The sequence below is a fragment of the Taeniopygia guttata genome, chromosome 37 (genome assembly GCF_048771995.1).
Source record: "Taeniopygia guttata chromosome 37, bTaeGut7.mat, whole genome shotgun sequence".
Classification (NCBI taxonomy): Eukaryota; Metazoa; Chordata; class Aves; order Passeriformes; family Estrildidae; genus Taeniopygia; species Taeniopygia guttata.
This window is the reverse complement of record NC_133062.1, coordinates 1,304,185-1,321,400: the sequence shown is the minus strand read 5'-3', so window position 1 is coordinate 1,321,400 and position 17,216 is coordinate 1,304,185. Positions and strand designations below refer to the sequence as shown.

At 53.3% G+C, this 17,216-nt stretch overlaps 1 protein-coding gene across 6 annotated transcripts in view; it reads left to right on the top strand.

Annotated features, from left to right (window-relative positions):
* The window catches only part of MYBPC2 (myosin binding protein C2), a 59,666-nt gene that overhangs the window by 13,031 nt on the left and 29,419 nt on the right, over positions 1-17,216 (top strand). For 3 of the 6 annotated variants that reach the window (XM_072921550.1, XM_072921545.1, XM_072921544.1), the window contains 8 exons: positions 533-581; positions 2,384-2,443; positions 4,267-4,466; positions 8,564-8,696; positions 10,399-10,523; positions 11,973-12,078; positions 13,761-13,927; positions 15,906-16,071. In XM_072921550.1, the coding sequence (XP_072777651.1) occupies positions 533-581; positions 2,384-2,443; positions 4,267-4,466; positions 8,564-8,696; positions 10,399-10,523; positions 11,973-12,078; positions 13,761-13,927; positions 15,906-16,071 (1,006 nt within the window). Of the gene's footprint in view, positions 1-532; positions 582-2,383; positions 2,444-4,266; positions 4,467-6,435; positions 6,560-6,588; positions 6,721-6,823; positions 6,913-8,563; positions 8,697-10,398; positions 10,524-11,972; positions 12,079-13,760; positions 13,928-15,905; positions 16,072-17,216 lie in introns of those variants that run through there. The other 3 variants (XM_072921548.1, XM_072921549.1, XM_072921547.1) reach the window with 3 other exon arrangements.

Genomic DNA, 17,216 nt, shown 5'->3' with positions numbered 1-17,216 from the left:
GGGGGAGATTTGGGGAGATTTTGGGACACTTGGGGGACACATTTGGGAACATTTTTGGGGACATTTTGGGGACATTATGGGGGAGATTTGGGGAGATTTGGGGACATTTTGAGGCATTTTGGGAACATATTTGGGGACATTTTGGGAACATTTTGGGGACATTTTGGGACATTTGGGGGGTTTGGGGACATTTTGGGGACATTTTGGGGACATTTTGGGGACATTTGTGGTCATTTTGGAGGGAGATTTGGGGACATTTGGGGGAGATTTGGGGACATTTTGGGGGGATTTGGGGACATTTTTGGGAACATTTTGGGGGATTTGGGGACATTTTGGGGGATTTGGGGGACACATTTGGGGACATTTGGGGACATTTCTGGGACACATTTGGGGACATTTTGGCGACATTTGGGGAAATTTTGGGGACATTTGGGACATTTTGGGGGGACATTTGGGGATATTTGGGGAAATTTTGGGGGGATTTGGGGACATTTGGGACATTTGGGGACATTTTTGGGACGCCCTCCCCCAGCCGGCCGCCCCTCGGGCTCGGAGAACGTCCTGCAGGCCTTCAAGAGGACGTGAGTGGGGACCCCCCAAAAACCCCCAAAACCCCAAAATCCCACCCGGGTCACCCCAAAAACCCCAAAATCCCACCCGGGACACCCCAAAAACCCCAAAATCCCACCCGGGACACCCCAAAAACCCCAAAATCATACCCGGGACACCCCAAAAACCTCCCAGGACCCCCAAAACCCCCAAATCCCACCTGGGACACCCCAAGAACCCCAAAATCCCAAAGTCCCACCCGGGACACCCCAAAAACCCCAAAACCCCAAAATCCCACCCGAGACACCCCAAAAACCCCAAAATCCCACCCGGGACACCCCAAAAACCCCAAAATCCCACCCAGGACACGCCAAAAACTTCCCCAGGACCCCCAAAATCCCACCCAGGACATCCCAAAAACCCCAAAATCCCACCCGGGACACTCCAGAAACCCCAAAATCCCACCCCGGGGACCCCAAAAACTTCCCAGGACTCCAAAAACTCCAAAATCCCACCCTGGGGACCCCCAAAATTCCCCAAATTCCCCCCAAAATTCCCCCCAGGGACCCTCCCGGACCCCGAGACCCCCCTGGGGACCCCAAAATGCCCCAAAATTGCCCAAAATCCCCCAAAATTCCCTAAAAATTCCTTGAAAATCCCCCAAAACCCCAAATTCTCCCCAAAATTCTTCCCAGGGACCCTCCCGGACCCCAAGACCCCCCTGGGGACCCCAAAATGCCCCAAATTCCCCCAAATTCCCATAAAAAATCCCCCCAAAATGCCACAAATCCCCCCAAATCCCCTAAAAACTCCTCGAAAATTCCCCAAAAATCCTCCCAAATTCCCCCAAAATCCCACCCTGGGGAGCCCCAAAATCCCCCAGATTCCCCCCAAAATCCCCCCCAGGGACCCTCCCGGACCCCGAGACCCCCCTGGGGACCCCAAAATGCCCCAAATTCCCCCCAAATTCCCCCAAAATCCCCTAAAAACTCCTTGAAAATTCCCCAAAATCCCCCAAATTTCCCCCAAAATCCCCCCCAGGGACCCTCCTGGACCCCGAGACCCCCCTGGGGACCCCAAAATGCCCCAAAATTGCCCAAAATCCCCCAAAATCCCCTAAAAACTCCTTGAAAATTCCCCAAAAATCCTCCCAAATTCCCCCAAAATCCCACCCTGAGGACCCCCAAAATTCCCCAAAATCCCCCCCAGGGACCCTCCCGGACCCCGAGACCCCCCTGGGGCCCCCAAAATGCCCCAAATTGCCCCAAATTGCCCCAAAATTCCCCCCAAATCCCCTAAAAACTCCTCGAAAATTCACCAAAATCCTCCCAAATTCCCCCAAAATCCCACCCTGAGGACCCCTAAAATCCCCCAAATTCCCCCCAAAATCCCCCCCAGGGACCCTCCCGGACCCCGAGACCCCCCTGGGGACCCCAAAATGCCCCAAATTCCCCCAAAATCCCCTAAAAACTCCTCGAAAATTCCCCAATCCTCCCAAATTCCCCCAAAATCCCGCCCTGGGGACCCCCAAAATTCCCCAAATTCCCCCCAAAATCCCCCCCAGGGACCCTCCCGGACCCCGAGACCCCCCCTGGGGACCCCAAAATGCCCCAAATTGCCCCAAATTCCCCCAAAATTCCCCCCAAATCCCCTAAAAACTCCTCGAAAATTCCCCCAAAATCCCCCAAATTCCCCCAAAATCCCACCCTGGGGACCCCCAAAATTCCCCAAATTCCCCCCAAAATCCCCCCCAGGGACCCTCCCGGACCCCGAGACCCCCCCTGGGGACCCCAAAATGCCCAAATTCCCCCAAAATTCCCCCAAATGCCGGCAGGGACGGCGCCAAGGATGAGACGGCCGGAGAGCTGGACTTCAGCGGGCTCCTGAAAAAGAGGTGCAGGAGGAGGAGGAGGGGAGGAAGGCCGGGGGAGGGGAGGAGGAGGAGGAGGAAGAGGAGGAGGAAGAGAAGGAGAAGAGGAGGAGGAGGAGGAGGAAGAAGAGGAAGGGCAGCAGGAGGAAGAGGAGGAAGAGCAGGAGGAAGAGGAAGGGCAGGAGGAGGAGGAAGGGCAGGAGGAGGAGGAAGAGGAGGAAGAAGAAGGGCAGGAGGAGGAAGAGGAGAAGGAAGAGGAAGAAGAGGAAGAGGAGGGGCAGGAGGAGGAGGGGCAGGAGGAGGAGGAAGAAGAAGAGGAAGAAGGGCAGGACGAGGAAGAGGAGGAAGAGGAAGAGGAGGAAGAGGAAGGGCAGCAGGAGGAAGAGGAAGGGCAGGAGGAGGAAGAGGAAGGGCAGGAGGAGGAATTGGAGGAAGAGGAGGAGGAGGAAGAAGAGGAGGAAGAGCAGGAGGAAGAGGAGGAGGGGGGGGAAGATGAGGAAGAGAAGGAGGAAGAGCAGGAGGAAGAGGAAGGGCAGGAGGAGGAGGAAGAGGAGGAGGAAGATGAAGAAGAGGAGGAAGGGCAGCAGGAGGAAGAGGAGGAGGAAGAGGAGGAGGAGGGGCAGGGGGACGAGGAGGAGGTGGAGGAGGGGGAAGATGAGGAAGAGGAGGAAGAGAAGGAGGAAGAGCAGGAGGAAGAGGAAGACAGGAGGAGGAGGAAGAGGAGGAGGAAGAGGAGGAAGAGGAAGGACAGGAGGAGGAAGAGGAGGAAGAGGAGGAAGGGCAGGAGGAGAAGGATGAGGATGAGGATGATGAGGATGGGGATAGAGATGACGAGGATGAAGATGAGGATGAGGATGAAGATGAGGCTAAAGCTGATGAGGATGATGAGGATGATGAGGAGGATGAGGATAAAGATGATGAGGATGAAGATGAGGATGAAGATGAGGATGATGAAGATCAGGATGAGGATAAACATGAGGATAAGGAGGATAAAGATGATGAGGACAAAGATTATGAGGATGAGGATGAAGATGAGGATGAGGATAAATATGATGAGGATGAGGATGGTGAGAATGAAGATGAGGATGAGGATAATGAGGGTGAAAATGAGGATGAGGACAAAGCTGATGAGGATGATGAGGAGGACGAGGATGAGGATGATGATGAAGATGAGGATGATGATGAGGATGATGAGGATGAGGATGAGTGTTGGGAAGGGTAGAGTAAAGATGAGGATGATGAGGACGAAGATGAGGATGATGAGGATGATGATGAAGATGAGGATGAGGATGATGAGGATGATGACGATGAAGGCCCTTTGCAGGGAGGAGCAGGCGGAGGAGGTGAAGAAGAAGAAGAAGGATGAAGAGGAGGATGATGAGGATTAGGATGAGGATAAAGATGATGAGGATTAGGATGAGGATGATGATGATGATGAGGATTAGGATGAAGATGAGGATGATGATGATGAGGATGATGATGAGGATGACGATGAAGGCCGTTTGCAGGGAGGAGCAGGCGGAGGAGGTGAAGAAGAAGAAGAAGGATGAGGAGGAGGAGGATGAGAACAAAGATGAGGAGGATGAGGATGGGGATTAGGATGATGATGAGGATGAGGATGATGAGGATGATGAAGATGATGATGAGGATGTTGAGGATGATGAAGATGATGATGATGAGGATGTTGCAGGGAGGAGCAGGCGGAGGAGGTGAAGAAGAAGAACAAAGATGAGGAGGATGAGGATGAGGAGGATTAGGATAAAGATGAGGATGAGGATGATGATGATGAAGATGAGGATGATGATGAGGATGAGGATGATGATGATGAGGATGAAGGCCCTTTGCAGGGAGGAGCAGGCGGAGGAGGTGAAGAAGAAGAAGAAGGATGAAGAGGAGGACACCATCCCACCCGAGATCTGGGAGCTGCTGAAGGGCGTCACCAAGAAGAGCGAGTACGAGCGCATCGCCTTCCAGTACGGCATCACCGACCTGCGCGGCATGCTCAAGCGCCTCAAGAAGATCAAGGTGGAGCCCAAGAAGAGCGAAGGTGGGACACTTTGGGTGGAATTCGGGGGATTTTGGAAAAATTTGGGAAAATTTCGGTGAAATTTGGAGGAATTTTGGGGTTTTTCTGCAAAATCTGGAGGGGGTTTTGAGGAGGCTCAAGGGCCTCAAGAAGATCAAAGTGGAGCCCAAGAAGAGCAAAGGTGAGATATTTTGGGAGAAATTCGGGAAATTTTGGGAAATTCTGGGAATTTTGGAGGAATTTTGGAGGAATTTTGGAGAAATTTGGGAGAAATTTGGAGGAAATTTGGAGGAATTTTGGGGTTTTTTGCAAAATCTGGAGGGGGTTTTGAGGAGGCTCAAGCGCCTCAAGAAGATCAAGGTGGAGCCCAAGAAGAGCGAAGGTGGGACATTTTGGGAGGAATTTGGGAAATTTTGGGAATTTTGGGGAATTTTTAAAGAATTTTGGGAGAATTTTGGGAGAAATTTGGAGGAAATTTGGAGAAAATTTGGATTTTTTTGCGAAATATGGAGGGGATTTTGAGGCGGCTCAAGTGGCTCAAGAAGATCAAGGTGGAGCCCAAGAAGAGCGAAGATGGGACAAATTAGGGAGAAATTTAGGAAAATTTGGGAAAATTTGAGGAATTTTTGGAGGGATTTTGGGAAAATTTGGGAAAATTTCGGTGAAATTTGGAGGAATTTTGGGGAAATTTGGAGAAATTTTGGGGGGATTTTGAGGCGTTTGGGAGGTTTGGAGGACAGGAGAGGCTCAAGCGCCTCAAGAAGATCGAAGTGGAGCCCAAGAAGAGCGAAGGTGGGACATTTTGGGTGAAATTTGGGGGATTTTGGGAAAATTTGGGAAAATTTCGGTGAAATCTGGAGAAATTTGGGGGTTTTTCTGCGAAATCTGGAGGGGGTTTTGAGGAGGCTCAAGCGCCTCAAGAAGATCAAGGTGGAGCCCAAGAAGAGCGAAGGTGGGACAAATCTGGGAGAAATTTAGGAAAATTTGGGAAATTTTGGGAATTTTGGAGGAATTTGGGAGAAATTTGGGAAAAATTTGGGAGAAATTTGGAGGAAATTTGGAGAAATTTTGGATTTTTTTGCGAAATCTGGAGGGGATTTTGAGGGAACTGAAGCACCTCAAGAAGATCAAGGTGGAGCCCAAGAAGAGCAAAGGTGGGACGTTTTGGGTGAAATTTGGGGGATTTGGGGAAAATTTGGGAAAAATTCGGTGAAATTTGGAGAAATTTTGGGGTATTTTTGCAAAATCTGGAGGATGTTTTGAGGAGGCTCAAGCACCTCAAGAAGACCAAGGTGGAGCCCAAGAAGAGCGAAGGTGGGAAGTTTTGGGTGAAATTTGGGACATTTTGGGAAAATTTGGGAGAATTTCGGTGAAATTTGGAGAAATTTTGGGGTTTTTTGTGAAAATTTGGGGGAGTTTTGAGGCGTTTGGGAGGTTTGGAGGACGGGAGAGGCTCAAGCGCCTCAAGAAGATCAAGGTGGAGCCCAAGAAGAGCGAAGGTGGGACACTTTGGGTGGAATTCGGGAAATTTTGGGAATTTTTGGGAATTTTGGAGGAATTTGGAAGAAATTTGGGGGAAATTTGGAGGAAATTTGGAGAAATTTTGGGTTTTTTTTGCAAAATCTGGAGGGGGTTTTGAGGAGGCTCAAGTGCCTCAAGAAGATCGAGGTGGAGCCCAAGAAGAGCAAAGGTGGGACAAATCTGGGAGAAATTTAGGAAAATTTGGGAAAATTTGGGAATGTTTGGAGGGAATTTGGGAAAATTTGGGAAAATTTTGGTGAAATTTGGTGGAATTTTGGGGAAATTTGGAGAAATTTTGTGGGGATTTTGAGGCGTTTGGGAGGTTTGGAGGACGGGAGAGGCTCAAGCGCCTCAAGAAGATCAAGGTGGAGCCCAAGAAAAGTGAAGGTAGGACTTTTTGGGAGAAATTTGGCAAAATTTGGGAAATTTTGGGAATTTTGGAGGAATTTGGGAAAATTTTGGTGAAATTTGGAGGAATTTTGGGGTTTTTTTGCGGAAATTTTGGGGAAGTTTTGAGGCGTTTGGGTGGTTTGGAGGACGGGAGAGGCTCAAGCGCCTCAAGAAGATCAAGGTGGAGCCCAAGAAGAGCGAAGGTGGGACAAATTTGGGTGAAATTCGGGGGATTTTGGGAAAATTTGGGAAAAATTCGGTGAAATTTGGAGAAATTTTGGGGTATTTTTGCAAAATCTGGAGGATGTTTTGAGGAGGCTCAAGCACCTCAAGAAGACCAAGGTGGAGCCCAAGAAGAGCGAAGGTGGGAAGTTTTGGGTGAAATTTGGGACATTTTGGGAAAATTTGGGAAAATTTTGGTGAAATTTGGAGAAATTTTGGGAAAATTTTGGTGAAATTTGGAGGAATTTTGGGGTTTTTTTGCAAAATCTGGAGGATGTTTTGAGGAGGCTCAAGCGCCTCAAGAAGATCAAAGTGGAGCCCAAGAAGAGCGAAGGTGGGACACTTTGGGAGAAATTTGGGATATTTTGGGGTTCTCAGGTGATTTTTGGGGTTCCTGGGTGGTTTTTTGGGGTTCCCAGGTGACTTTTTGGGGTTCCTGGGTGATTTTTTGGAGGTTCTCAGATGATTTTTGGAGGTTCCTGGGTAGTTTTTGGGTGATTTTTTTGGGTTCCTGGATGATTTTTTGGGGTTCCTGGGTGTTTTTTGGGGGTTCCTGGGTGACTTTTTGGGGTTCCAGGTGGTTTTTGGTGGTTCTCAGGTGATTTTTGGAGGTTCTCAGGTGATTTTTTGCGGTTCCTGGGTGGTTGTTGGAGGTGCCTGGGTGATTTTTGAAGGTTCCTGGGTGGTTTTTGGAGGTTCCAGGGTGGTTTTTTGGCCTTCCTGGGTGGGTTTTTTTGGCGTATTTTTGTAATTTTGGGGTTCCTGTTGGATTTTTGGGGTTCCTGGGTGGTTTTTTGGGGTTCCTGGGTGGTTTTTGGAGGTTCCTGGGTAGTTTTTGGGTGATTTTGTGGGTATTTTTTGTAATTTTGGGATTCCTGTTGGATTTTTGGGGTCCCGTGACCCCCCTGTCCCCCCCAGCCTTCATCCGGAAGCTGGACCCCTGATGGTTCCCTGAGGAACCTTTCGGGTTTTTTGGGGTTCCTGGGTGGTTTTTTGGGGTTCCCGGGTAGTTTTTTGGGGTTCCTGGTGGATTTTTGGAGGTTCCCAGGTGACTTTTTGGGGTTCCTGGGTGGTTTTTGGTGGTTCCCAGGTGATTTTTGGAGGTTCCTGGATGGTTTTTTGGAGGTTCCTGGGTGTTTTTTGGATGGGGTTTTTTTGGGTATTTTTTTGTAATTTTGGGGTTCCAGGTGATTTTTCAGGTTCCTGGTGGATTTTTGGGGTTCCCAGGTGACTTTTTGGGGTTCCTGGGTGATTTTTTGGAGGTTCTCAGATGATTTTTGGTGGTTCCTGGGTAGTTTTTGGGTGATTTTTTTGGGATTCCTGGTGGTTTTTTGGGTTCCTGGTTGGTTTTTTGGGCTTCCCAGATTATTTTTGGGGTCCCCGGGTGATTTTTGGGGTCCCCGGGTGATTTTTGGGGTCCCCTGACCCCCCTGTCCCCCCCAGCCTTCATCCGGAAGCTGAACCCCTGATGGTTCCCTGAGGAACCTTTCGGGTTTTTTGGGGTTCCTGGTGGATTTTTGCAGTTCCTGGTAGATTTTTGGGGTTCCTGGGTGGTTTTTGGTGGTTCTCAGGTGGGTTTTTTGGGGTTCCTGGGTGATTTTTGGGGGTTCCTGGGTGACTTTTTGGGGTTCCAGGTGGTTTTTGGTGGTTCTCAGGTGATTTTTGGAGGTTCTCAGGTGATTTTTTGCGGTTCCTGGGTGGTTGTTGGAGGTTCCTGGGTGATTTTTGAAGGTTCCTGGGTGGTTGTTGGAGGTTCTCAGGCGGTTTTTGAAGCTTCTCAGGTGGTTTTTGGAGGTTCTCAGGTGATTTTTGGAGACTTCAGGGTGGGTTTTGGATGGTTTTTTTAGGGTATTTTTTGTAATTTTGGGGTTCCTGTTGGATTTTTGGGGTTCCTGGTGGATTTTTGGGGTCCTGGTTGGTTTTTTGGGCTTCTCAGATTATTTTTGGGGTCCCCGGGTGATTTTGGGGTCCCCTGTCCCCCCCAGCCTTCATCCGGAAGCTGGACCCCGCCTACCAGGTGGACAAGGGCAACAAGATCCGGCTGATGGTGGAGCTCAGCAACCCCGACCTGCCCCTCAAGTGGTACAAGAACGGGCAGCTGATCAAACCCAGCAACAAGTGAGTGCCCAGGTGGGCTCAGGTGGGCACAGGTGGGCACAGGTGGGCACAGGTGTGGCACAGGTGGGCACAGGTGGGCACAGGTGGGCTCAGGTGTGGCACAGGTGGGCTCAGGTGGGCTCAGGTGGGCACAGGTGGGCACAGGTGGGGCACAGGTGGGCACAGGTGGGCTCAGGTGGGCACAGGTGGGCACAGGTGGGCTCAGGTGGGCACAGGTGTGGCACAGGTGGGCACAGGTGTGCCCCAGGTGGGCACAGGTGTGATCCAGGTGCCCCCAGGTGTGGCACAGGTGGGCTCAGGTATGGCTCAGGTGGGCACAGGTGTGGCACAGGTGGGCACAGGTGGGCACAGGTGTGGCACAGGTGGGGCACAGGTGGGCTCAGGTGGGCACAGGTGGGCACAGGTGGGCTCAGGTGTGGCACAGGTGTGGCACAGGTGGGCTCAGGTGTGCCCCAGGTGTGGCACAGGTGGGCCCAGGTGTGGCAGAGGTGGGCCCAGGTGTGGCAGAGGTGGGCACAGATCCCACCCAGTTGTCCCCAGTTGTCCTCAGACAACCCCAGGTGTGCCCCAGGTGGGCTCAGGTGGGCACAGGTGGGCACAGGTGGGCAGAGGTGGGCTCAGGTGGGCACAGGTGGGCACAGGTGGGCTCAGGTGGGCACAGGTGGGCACAGGTGGGCACAGGTGGGCTCAGGTGGGCACAGGTGGGCACAGGTGTGGCACAGGTGCCCCCAGTTGTCCCTCAGACACCCCCAGGTGTGCCCCAGGTGTCCCCAGGTGCCCCCAGGTGTGGCACAGGTGCCCCTCAGCTGTCCCCAGTTGTCCCCAGACACCCCCAGGTGTGTCCCAGGTGTGCCCAGGTGTGGCACAGGGGGGCTCAGGTGGGCACAGGTGCCCCCAGTTGTCCTTAGACACCCCCAGGTGTGCCCCAGGTGTGCCCAGGTGTGGCACAGGTGCCCCCCAGCTGTCCCCAGTTGTCCTCAGACACCCCCAGGTGTGCCCAGGTGTGGCACAGGTGTCCCTCAGATAACCCCAGGTGTCTCCAGGTGTCCTTAGACACCACCAGGTGTGCCCCAGGTGTGCCCAGGTGTGCCGAGGTGTGGCACAGGTGTGGCACAGGTGACCCCCAGCTGTCCCCAGTTGTCCCCAGACACCCTCAGGTGCCCCCAGGTGTGGCACAGGTGTGGCACAGCTGTGGCACAGGTGCCCCCCAGTTGTCCCCAGTTGACCCCAGTTGTCCTTAGACACACCCAGGTGTGCCCCAGGTGCCCCCAGGTGTGGCACAGGTGTGGCACAGGTGTCCTCAGGCCCCCCTAGATGCCCCCAGATGCCCCCCAGGTGTCCCAAAGTGCTGCCCTGGGCACACCCAGACATGCCCAGGTGTGCCCAGGTGTGCCCAGGTGTCCCCCAGGTGTCCCCAGGTGTGGCACAGGTGTGCCCAGGCATGCCCAGGTGCACCCAGGTGCCCCCTAGATGCCCCCAGATGCCCCCCAGGTGTCCCTAGGCACCCCCAGGCATGCCCAGGTGTGCCCAGGTGTGCCCAGGTGTGCCCAGATGCCCACCTAGGCATGCCCAGGTATACCCGGGTGTGCCCAAGCTGTCCCCAGGTGTCCCCAGATGCCCCCCAGGTGTCCCAAAGTGCTCCCCCAGACCTGCCCAGGTGTCCCCAGGTGTCCCCAGCTGTGCCAGGTGTGCCCTCCCGCAGGTACGTCTTTGAGAACGTGGGGCTGAAGCGCATCCTGACCATCAACAAATGTTCTCTGGCCGACGACGCCGCCTACGAGTGCCGGGTCAACGACGAGAAGAGCTTCACCGAGGTCTTCGTCAAAGGTGGGCACACCTGGGCACCTGGGGCACCTGGGGACACCTGTGGGGTGATCTGGGCACACCTGGGGGCACCTGGGGCACCTGGGGGCAGCTGGGCACATTTGGGGGCACCTGGGGGCACCTGGGAGCACCGGGGGGTAGCTGGGGGTACCTGGGGGCACCTGGGGGGTGATCTGGGCACACCTGGGGGGTGATCTGGGGTACCTTAGGGGGTTTGAGGGCATCTGTGGGGGTTTGAGGGTACACACCTGGGCACACCTGGGGGCACCTGGGGCACCTGGAGGGGTTTGAGGGCATCTGGGGGTACCTGGGCACACCTGGGGGTACGAGTGCCGGGTCAACGACGAGAAGAGCTTCACCGAGGTCTTCGTCAAAGGTGGGCACACCTGGGGCACACCTGGGGGCACCTGGGGCACCTGGGGACACCTGGGCACACCTGGGGGCACACTTGGGGGCACCTGGGGATACACCTGGGCACACCTGGGGGCACCTGGGGACACCTGGGCACACCTGGAGGGGTTTGAGGGCATCTGGGGGTACCTGGGCACACCTGGGGGTACCAGTGCCGGGTCAACGACGAGAAGAGCTTCACCGAGGTCTTCGTCAAAGGTGGGCACACCTGGGCACACCTGGGGCACCTGGGGGCATCTGGGGGCATCTGGGGACACCTGGGGACACCTGGGGACACATGGGGGTACCTGGGGGTACCAGTGTCAGGTCAACGACGAGAAGAGCTTCACCGAGGTCTTCGTCAAAGGTGGGCACACCTGGGGCACCTGGGGGCACCTGGGGATACACCTGGGCACACCTGGGCACACCTGGGGACACCTGGGGACACCTGGGGACACATGGGGGCACCTGGGGGCATCTGGGGGCACCTGGGGATACACCTGGGGACACCTAGGGGCACCTGGGGGCACCTGGGCACATTTGGGGGCACCTGGGGGCACCTGGGGGTAGCTGGGGGTACCTGGGGGCACCTGGGGGGTGATCTGGGGACACCTGGGGGCACCTGGGGACACCTGGGCACACCTGGGGATACACCTGGGGGCACCTGGGGATACACCTGGGGGCACCTGGGGGCACCTGGGGGTAGCTGGGGGGTGATCTGGGGTACCTTAGGGGGTTTGAGGGCATCTGGGGGTACCTGGGCACACCTGGAGAGGTTTGAGGGCACCTGGGGGCACCTGGAGGGGTTTGAGGGCATCTGGGGGTACTTGGGCACACCTGGGGGTGATCTGGGTGGCACCTGAGGGCACCTGGGTGGGTTTTTGGGGGCTCTGTGAGATGTTGGGTGGGTCACCCTCACCTGTCCCCTCACCTGTGTCCCTCACCTGTGACCTGTGTCACCTGTCCCTCACCTGTGTCACTCACATGTGTCACCTGTCCCTCACCTGTCCCACCTGTCCCACCTGTCCCACCTGTCCCACCTGTCCCACCTGTCCCTGCCAGAGCCGCCGGTGACGATCGTGCGTGGCCCTGAGGACCAGCAGGTGGTGGTGGGTGAGCGGGTGGTGCTGGAGGCCGAAGTGTCCGAGGAGGGCGCCCAGGTCATGTGGTACGGCCGGGGAACGTGTCCGTGTGTCCATCCCGTGTCCACCCCATGTCCATCTCCATGTCCACCTGGTGTCCATCTCTATGCCCACCCCATGTCCACCTGGTGTCCATCTCCATGTCCATCTCCAAACCCACCCTGTGTCCATCTCCCCCACCACCCCATGTCCACCTGGTGTCCATCTCCATGTCCACCCCAATGTCCACCACATGTCCATCTCCATGTCCACCCCATGTGCATCTCCACCTCCATCTCCATGTCCACCCCATGTCCATCTCCACCTTCATCCCATGTCCACTCCATGTCCATCTCCATGTCCATCCATGTGTCCATCTCGATGTCCACCCCAATGTCCACCCCATGTCCACCCCATGTCCATCTCCAAACCCACCCTGTGTCCATCTCCACCTCCACCCCATGTCCACCCCATGTCCACCTGGTGTCCATCTCCATGTCCATCCTTGTGTCCACCCCAAACCCACCCCATGTCCACTCCCTGTCCATCTCCATGTCCATCTTGTGTCCATCCCCATGTCCATCTCCATGTCCACCCTGTGTCCATCTCCACATCTACCCTGTGTCCACCCCATGTCCATCTCCATGTCCACCCCATGTCCACCCCATGTCCACCCTGTGTCCACCCCGTGTCCACCCCAAATCCACTCCCTGTAAATCTCCATGTCCATCTTGTGTCCATCCCCACCTCCATCTCCATGTCCACCTGGTGTCCATCTCCATGTCCATCCTTGTGTCCACCCCATGTCCATCTCCATGTCTACCCCATGTCCATCTCCATGTCCATAGTGGACATCCTTGTGTCCATCCCAATGTTCACCCCATGTCCATCTGCACCTCCATCCCATGTCCACCCCATGTCCATCTCCATGTCCATCCATGTGTCCATCTCCATGTCCACCCCATGTCCACCCCAATGTCCACCCCATGCCCACCCCGTGCCCACCCCATGTCCATCTCCACCTCCACCCCATGTCCGCCCTGTGTCCACCCCATGTCCACCTCCACCCCATGTCCACCTGGTGTCCATCTCCATGTCCACCCCATGTCCATCTCCACCTCCATCTCCATGTCCACCCTTGCCCACCCCAATGTCCACCCCATTTCCACCTGGTGTCCATCTCCATGTCCACCCCATGTCCATCTCCATGTCCACCCCAAATCCACTCCCTGTCCATCTCCATGTCCATCTTGCGTCCATCCCCATGTCCATCTCCATGTCCACCCTGTGTCCACTCCGTGTCCATCTCCATGTCCACCTGGTGTCCATCTCCATGTCCATCTCCATGTCCACCCCAATGTCCACTCCACGTCCATCTGGTGTCCATCTCCATGTCCACCCCAATGTTCACCTGGTGTCCATCTCCACCTCCATTTCCATGTCCACCCCATGTCCATCTCCATGTCCATCTCCATGTCCATCTCCATGTCCACCTGGTGTCCATCTCCATGTCCATCCTTGTGTCCACCCCATGTCCACCCCATGTCCATCTCCATGTCCACCTGGTGTCCACCTGGTGTCCATCTCCACCTCCATCCCATGCCCACCCCATGTCCATCTCCATGTCCATCTCCATGTCCATCTCCATGTCCATCCTTGTGTCCACCCTATGTCCACCTGGTGTCCATCTCCATGTCCATCTCCATGCCCACCCGGTGTCCACCCGCAGGACGAAGGACGGGGTGGAGCTGACCCGCGAGGAGACCTTCAAGTACCGCTTCAAGAAGGACGGCAAGAAGCACTTCCTGATCCTCAACGAGGCCACCAAGGAGGACACCGGCCGCTACCGCATCATGACCAACGGCGGCGAGGCCGAGGCCGAGGTCATCGTGGAAGGTGGGACCTCCTCAGGGTTCCTCTGCGGTTCTTCCTGCTCCGGGGGGGTCCTGGGAGGTCCTGGGAGCTCCAGGAGATGTTTGAGGGACACCTTGGAGAAGGTCCTGGAGATCCCAGAAGGTCCCAGGGGAATTTGGAGGGTCCTGGAAGGTCCTGGGAGGTCCTGGAAGCTCCAGGAGATGTTTGAGGGTCACCTTGGAGAAGTTCTTGGAGAATTCAGAAGGTCCCAGTGGAATTTCAGGGGTTCTGGAGGGTCCTGGAAGGTCCTGGGAGGTCCTGGGAGCTCCAGGAGATGTTTGAGGGTCACCTTGGAGAAGTTCTTGGAGATCCCGGAAGGTCCAAGGAGATTCTGGGGGGTCCTGGAGGGTCTGGGAAGGTCCCGAGAGGTCCTGAAAGCTCCAGGAGATGTTTGAGGGTCACCTTGGAGAAGGTCCTGGAGATCCCAGAAGGTCCCAGTGGAATTTCAGGGGTTCTGGAGGGTCCTAAAAGTTCCTGGAGATGTTTGAGAAAAGTTCCTGGAGATCCCAGAAGGTTCCAGGGGAATTTGGAGAGTCCTGGAAGGTCCTGGGAGGTCCTAGGAGCTCCAGGAGATGTTTGAGGGTCACCTTGGAGAAGTTCTTGGAGATCTCAGAAGGTCCCAGGGGAATTTGGAGGGTCTGGGCAGGTCCTGGGAGGTCCTGGGAGCTCCAGGAGATGTTTGAGGGTCACCTTGGAGAAGTTCTTGGAGATCTCAGAAGGTTCCAGGGGAATTTGGAGGGTCCTGGAAGGTCCTAAAAGGTCCTGGAGATGTTTTAGAGAAGTTCCTGGAGATCTCAGAAGGTCCCAGTGGAATTTCAGGGGTCCCAGGAGGTCCTAAAAGCTCCAGAAGATGTTTGAGGGTCACCTTGGAGAAGGTCCTGAAGATCCCAGAAGGTCCCAGGGGAATTCTCCATAGGTTCTCCATGGGTTCTCCAGAGGTTCCCATGGAATTTTGGGGTTCTGGCCCACAGAGAAGCAGCTGGAGGTGCTGCAGGAAGTTCTTGAGATGTTCTCCATGGGTTCTCCAGGGGTTCTTCAAGGGTTCCTGTGGCTTTTTGGTGGTTCCGATGAACTTTTTGAAGTTCCCATGGAGTTTTTTGACGTTCCCATGAAATTTTTTGGGGTTCCCATGGAATTTTTGGGATTTTGTCCCGCAGAGAAGCAGCTGGAGGTGCTGCAGGAAGTTCTCGAGATGTTCTCCATGGGTTCTTCAAGGGTTCCTGTGGCTTTTTGGTGGTTCCAATGAACTTTTTGATATTCCCATGGATTTTTTTGGGGTTCCCATGGAATTTTTTTGCTTCCCATGGAGTTTTTTTGTGTTCCCATGGAATTTTTTGGGGTTCCCATGGATTTTTTTGGGGTTCCCATGGAATTTTTGGGGTTCTGGCCCGCAGAGAAGCAGCTGGAGGTGCTGCAGGAAGTTCCTGAGATGTTCTCCATGGGTTCTTCAAGGGTTCCTGTGGCTTTTTGGTGGTTCCGATGAACTTTTTGAAGTTCCCATGGAGTTTTTCTGTGTTCCCATGGAATTTTTTGAGGTTCCCATGGAATTTTGGGGGTTCCCATGGATTTTTTGGGGTTCCCATGGAATTTTTTGGGGTTCCCATGGAATTTTTTGGTGTTCCCATGGAATTTTTTGGTGTTCCCATGGAATTTTTTGAGGTTCCCATGGAATTTTTTGGGGTTCCCATGGAATTTTGGGGTTTTGGCCCGCAGAGAAGCAGCTGGAGGTGCTGCAGGAAGTTCTCCAGATGTTCTCCAGATGTTCTCCATGGGTTCTCCAAGGGTTCCTGTGGGATTTTTTGGGTTCCCATTGACTTTTTGAAGTTCTCATGGATTTTTTGGTGGTTCCAATGAACTTTTTGATGTTCCCATGGAATTTTTTGAGGTTCCCATGGAATTTTTTGGGGTTCCCATGGAATTTTTGGTGTTCCCATGGAATTTTTGGGATTTTGGCCCACAGAGAAGCAGCTGGAGGTGCTTCAGGGCATCGCGGACCTGACGGTGCAGGCGGCCGAGCAGGCGGTGTTCAAGTGCGAGGTGTCGGACGAGAAGGTCACCGGCCGCTGGTTCAAGAACGGCGTCGAGGTCCGGCCCAGCAAACGCATCCACATCTCCCACACCGGCAGGTGAGACGCCCGAAAAATCCCAAAATTCCCCAAAAACATCCCAAAATTTTCTCCAAAAAATAAAAAAAATTCAAAGAAGATCCAAAAATATCCCAAAAAAATCCCCAAACTAGCCCAAAAATCCCCCAAAAATCCCCCCAAAATATCCCAAAAGGGCTCCCAAAAAATCCCCCCAAAATCCCCCCAAAATCCCAAAATTCCCAAAAAACTCCCCCCCAAAATATCCCAAAAAGCCCCCCAAAAAATCCCAAAAAAATTAAAAAAAAAAGACCCAAAAAATCCCCCCCAAAATATCCCCAAAATTAAAAAAAAAATCCCTCAAAAATCCCAAAATTCCCAAAAAAATCCCCCGAAAATATCCCAAAAAATCAAAGTAAAATCCCCCCAAAAATCAAAAAATATCCCAAAAATATCCCAAAATTCCCAAAAAAATCCCCCCCAAAAAATAAAAAGAATCCCCCCAAAATCCCAAAATATCCCCAAAAAACCCCCCACCAAATATCCCCAAAAAAAGAAAACCAAAAATATCCCAAAATTCCCAAAAAATTGCCCCCCAGAATATCCCCAAAAATCCCCCCCAAAATATCCCAAAAAAGCCCCAAATTCCCAGGCTTTGGCTGGGAATTTTTGGGATTTTGGGAATTTTAGGCAGTTTTTGTGATTTTGGGATTCTTGAGTGGAAAATTTTCAGGATTTTGGGGTTTAGGATGGATTTTTTTTGGAATTTTGGGATTTTTGCTGGCAGATTTTTGGGATTTTAGGATTTTTTGGTTGCAGAATTTTTAGGATTTTGTGATTTTTGGGATTTTGTAATTTTTGAGGATTTTTAGCTGTGGATTTTTTAGGATTTTGTAATTTTGGGGGGATTTTTGGCTGTGGATTTTTTAGGATTTTGCGATTTTAGGAGATTTTTGGGATTTTAGGATTTTTTGCTGTGGATTTTGTAATTTTTGGGGATTCTTGGCTGGGGAGCTTTTTTTTGATTTTGCCGTTTTCGTGGGCCTTTTTTGCGTTTTTTGGCTGGAATTTTTTGCGATTTTGCCTTTTTTGGCTGGAATTTTTTGCAATTTTTGTGATTTTTGGCTGGAATTTTTTGCAATTTTTGTGATTTTTGGCTGGGATTTTTCGTGATTTTGCCATTTTTG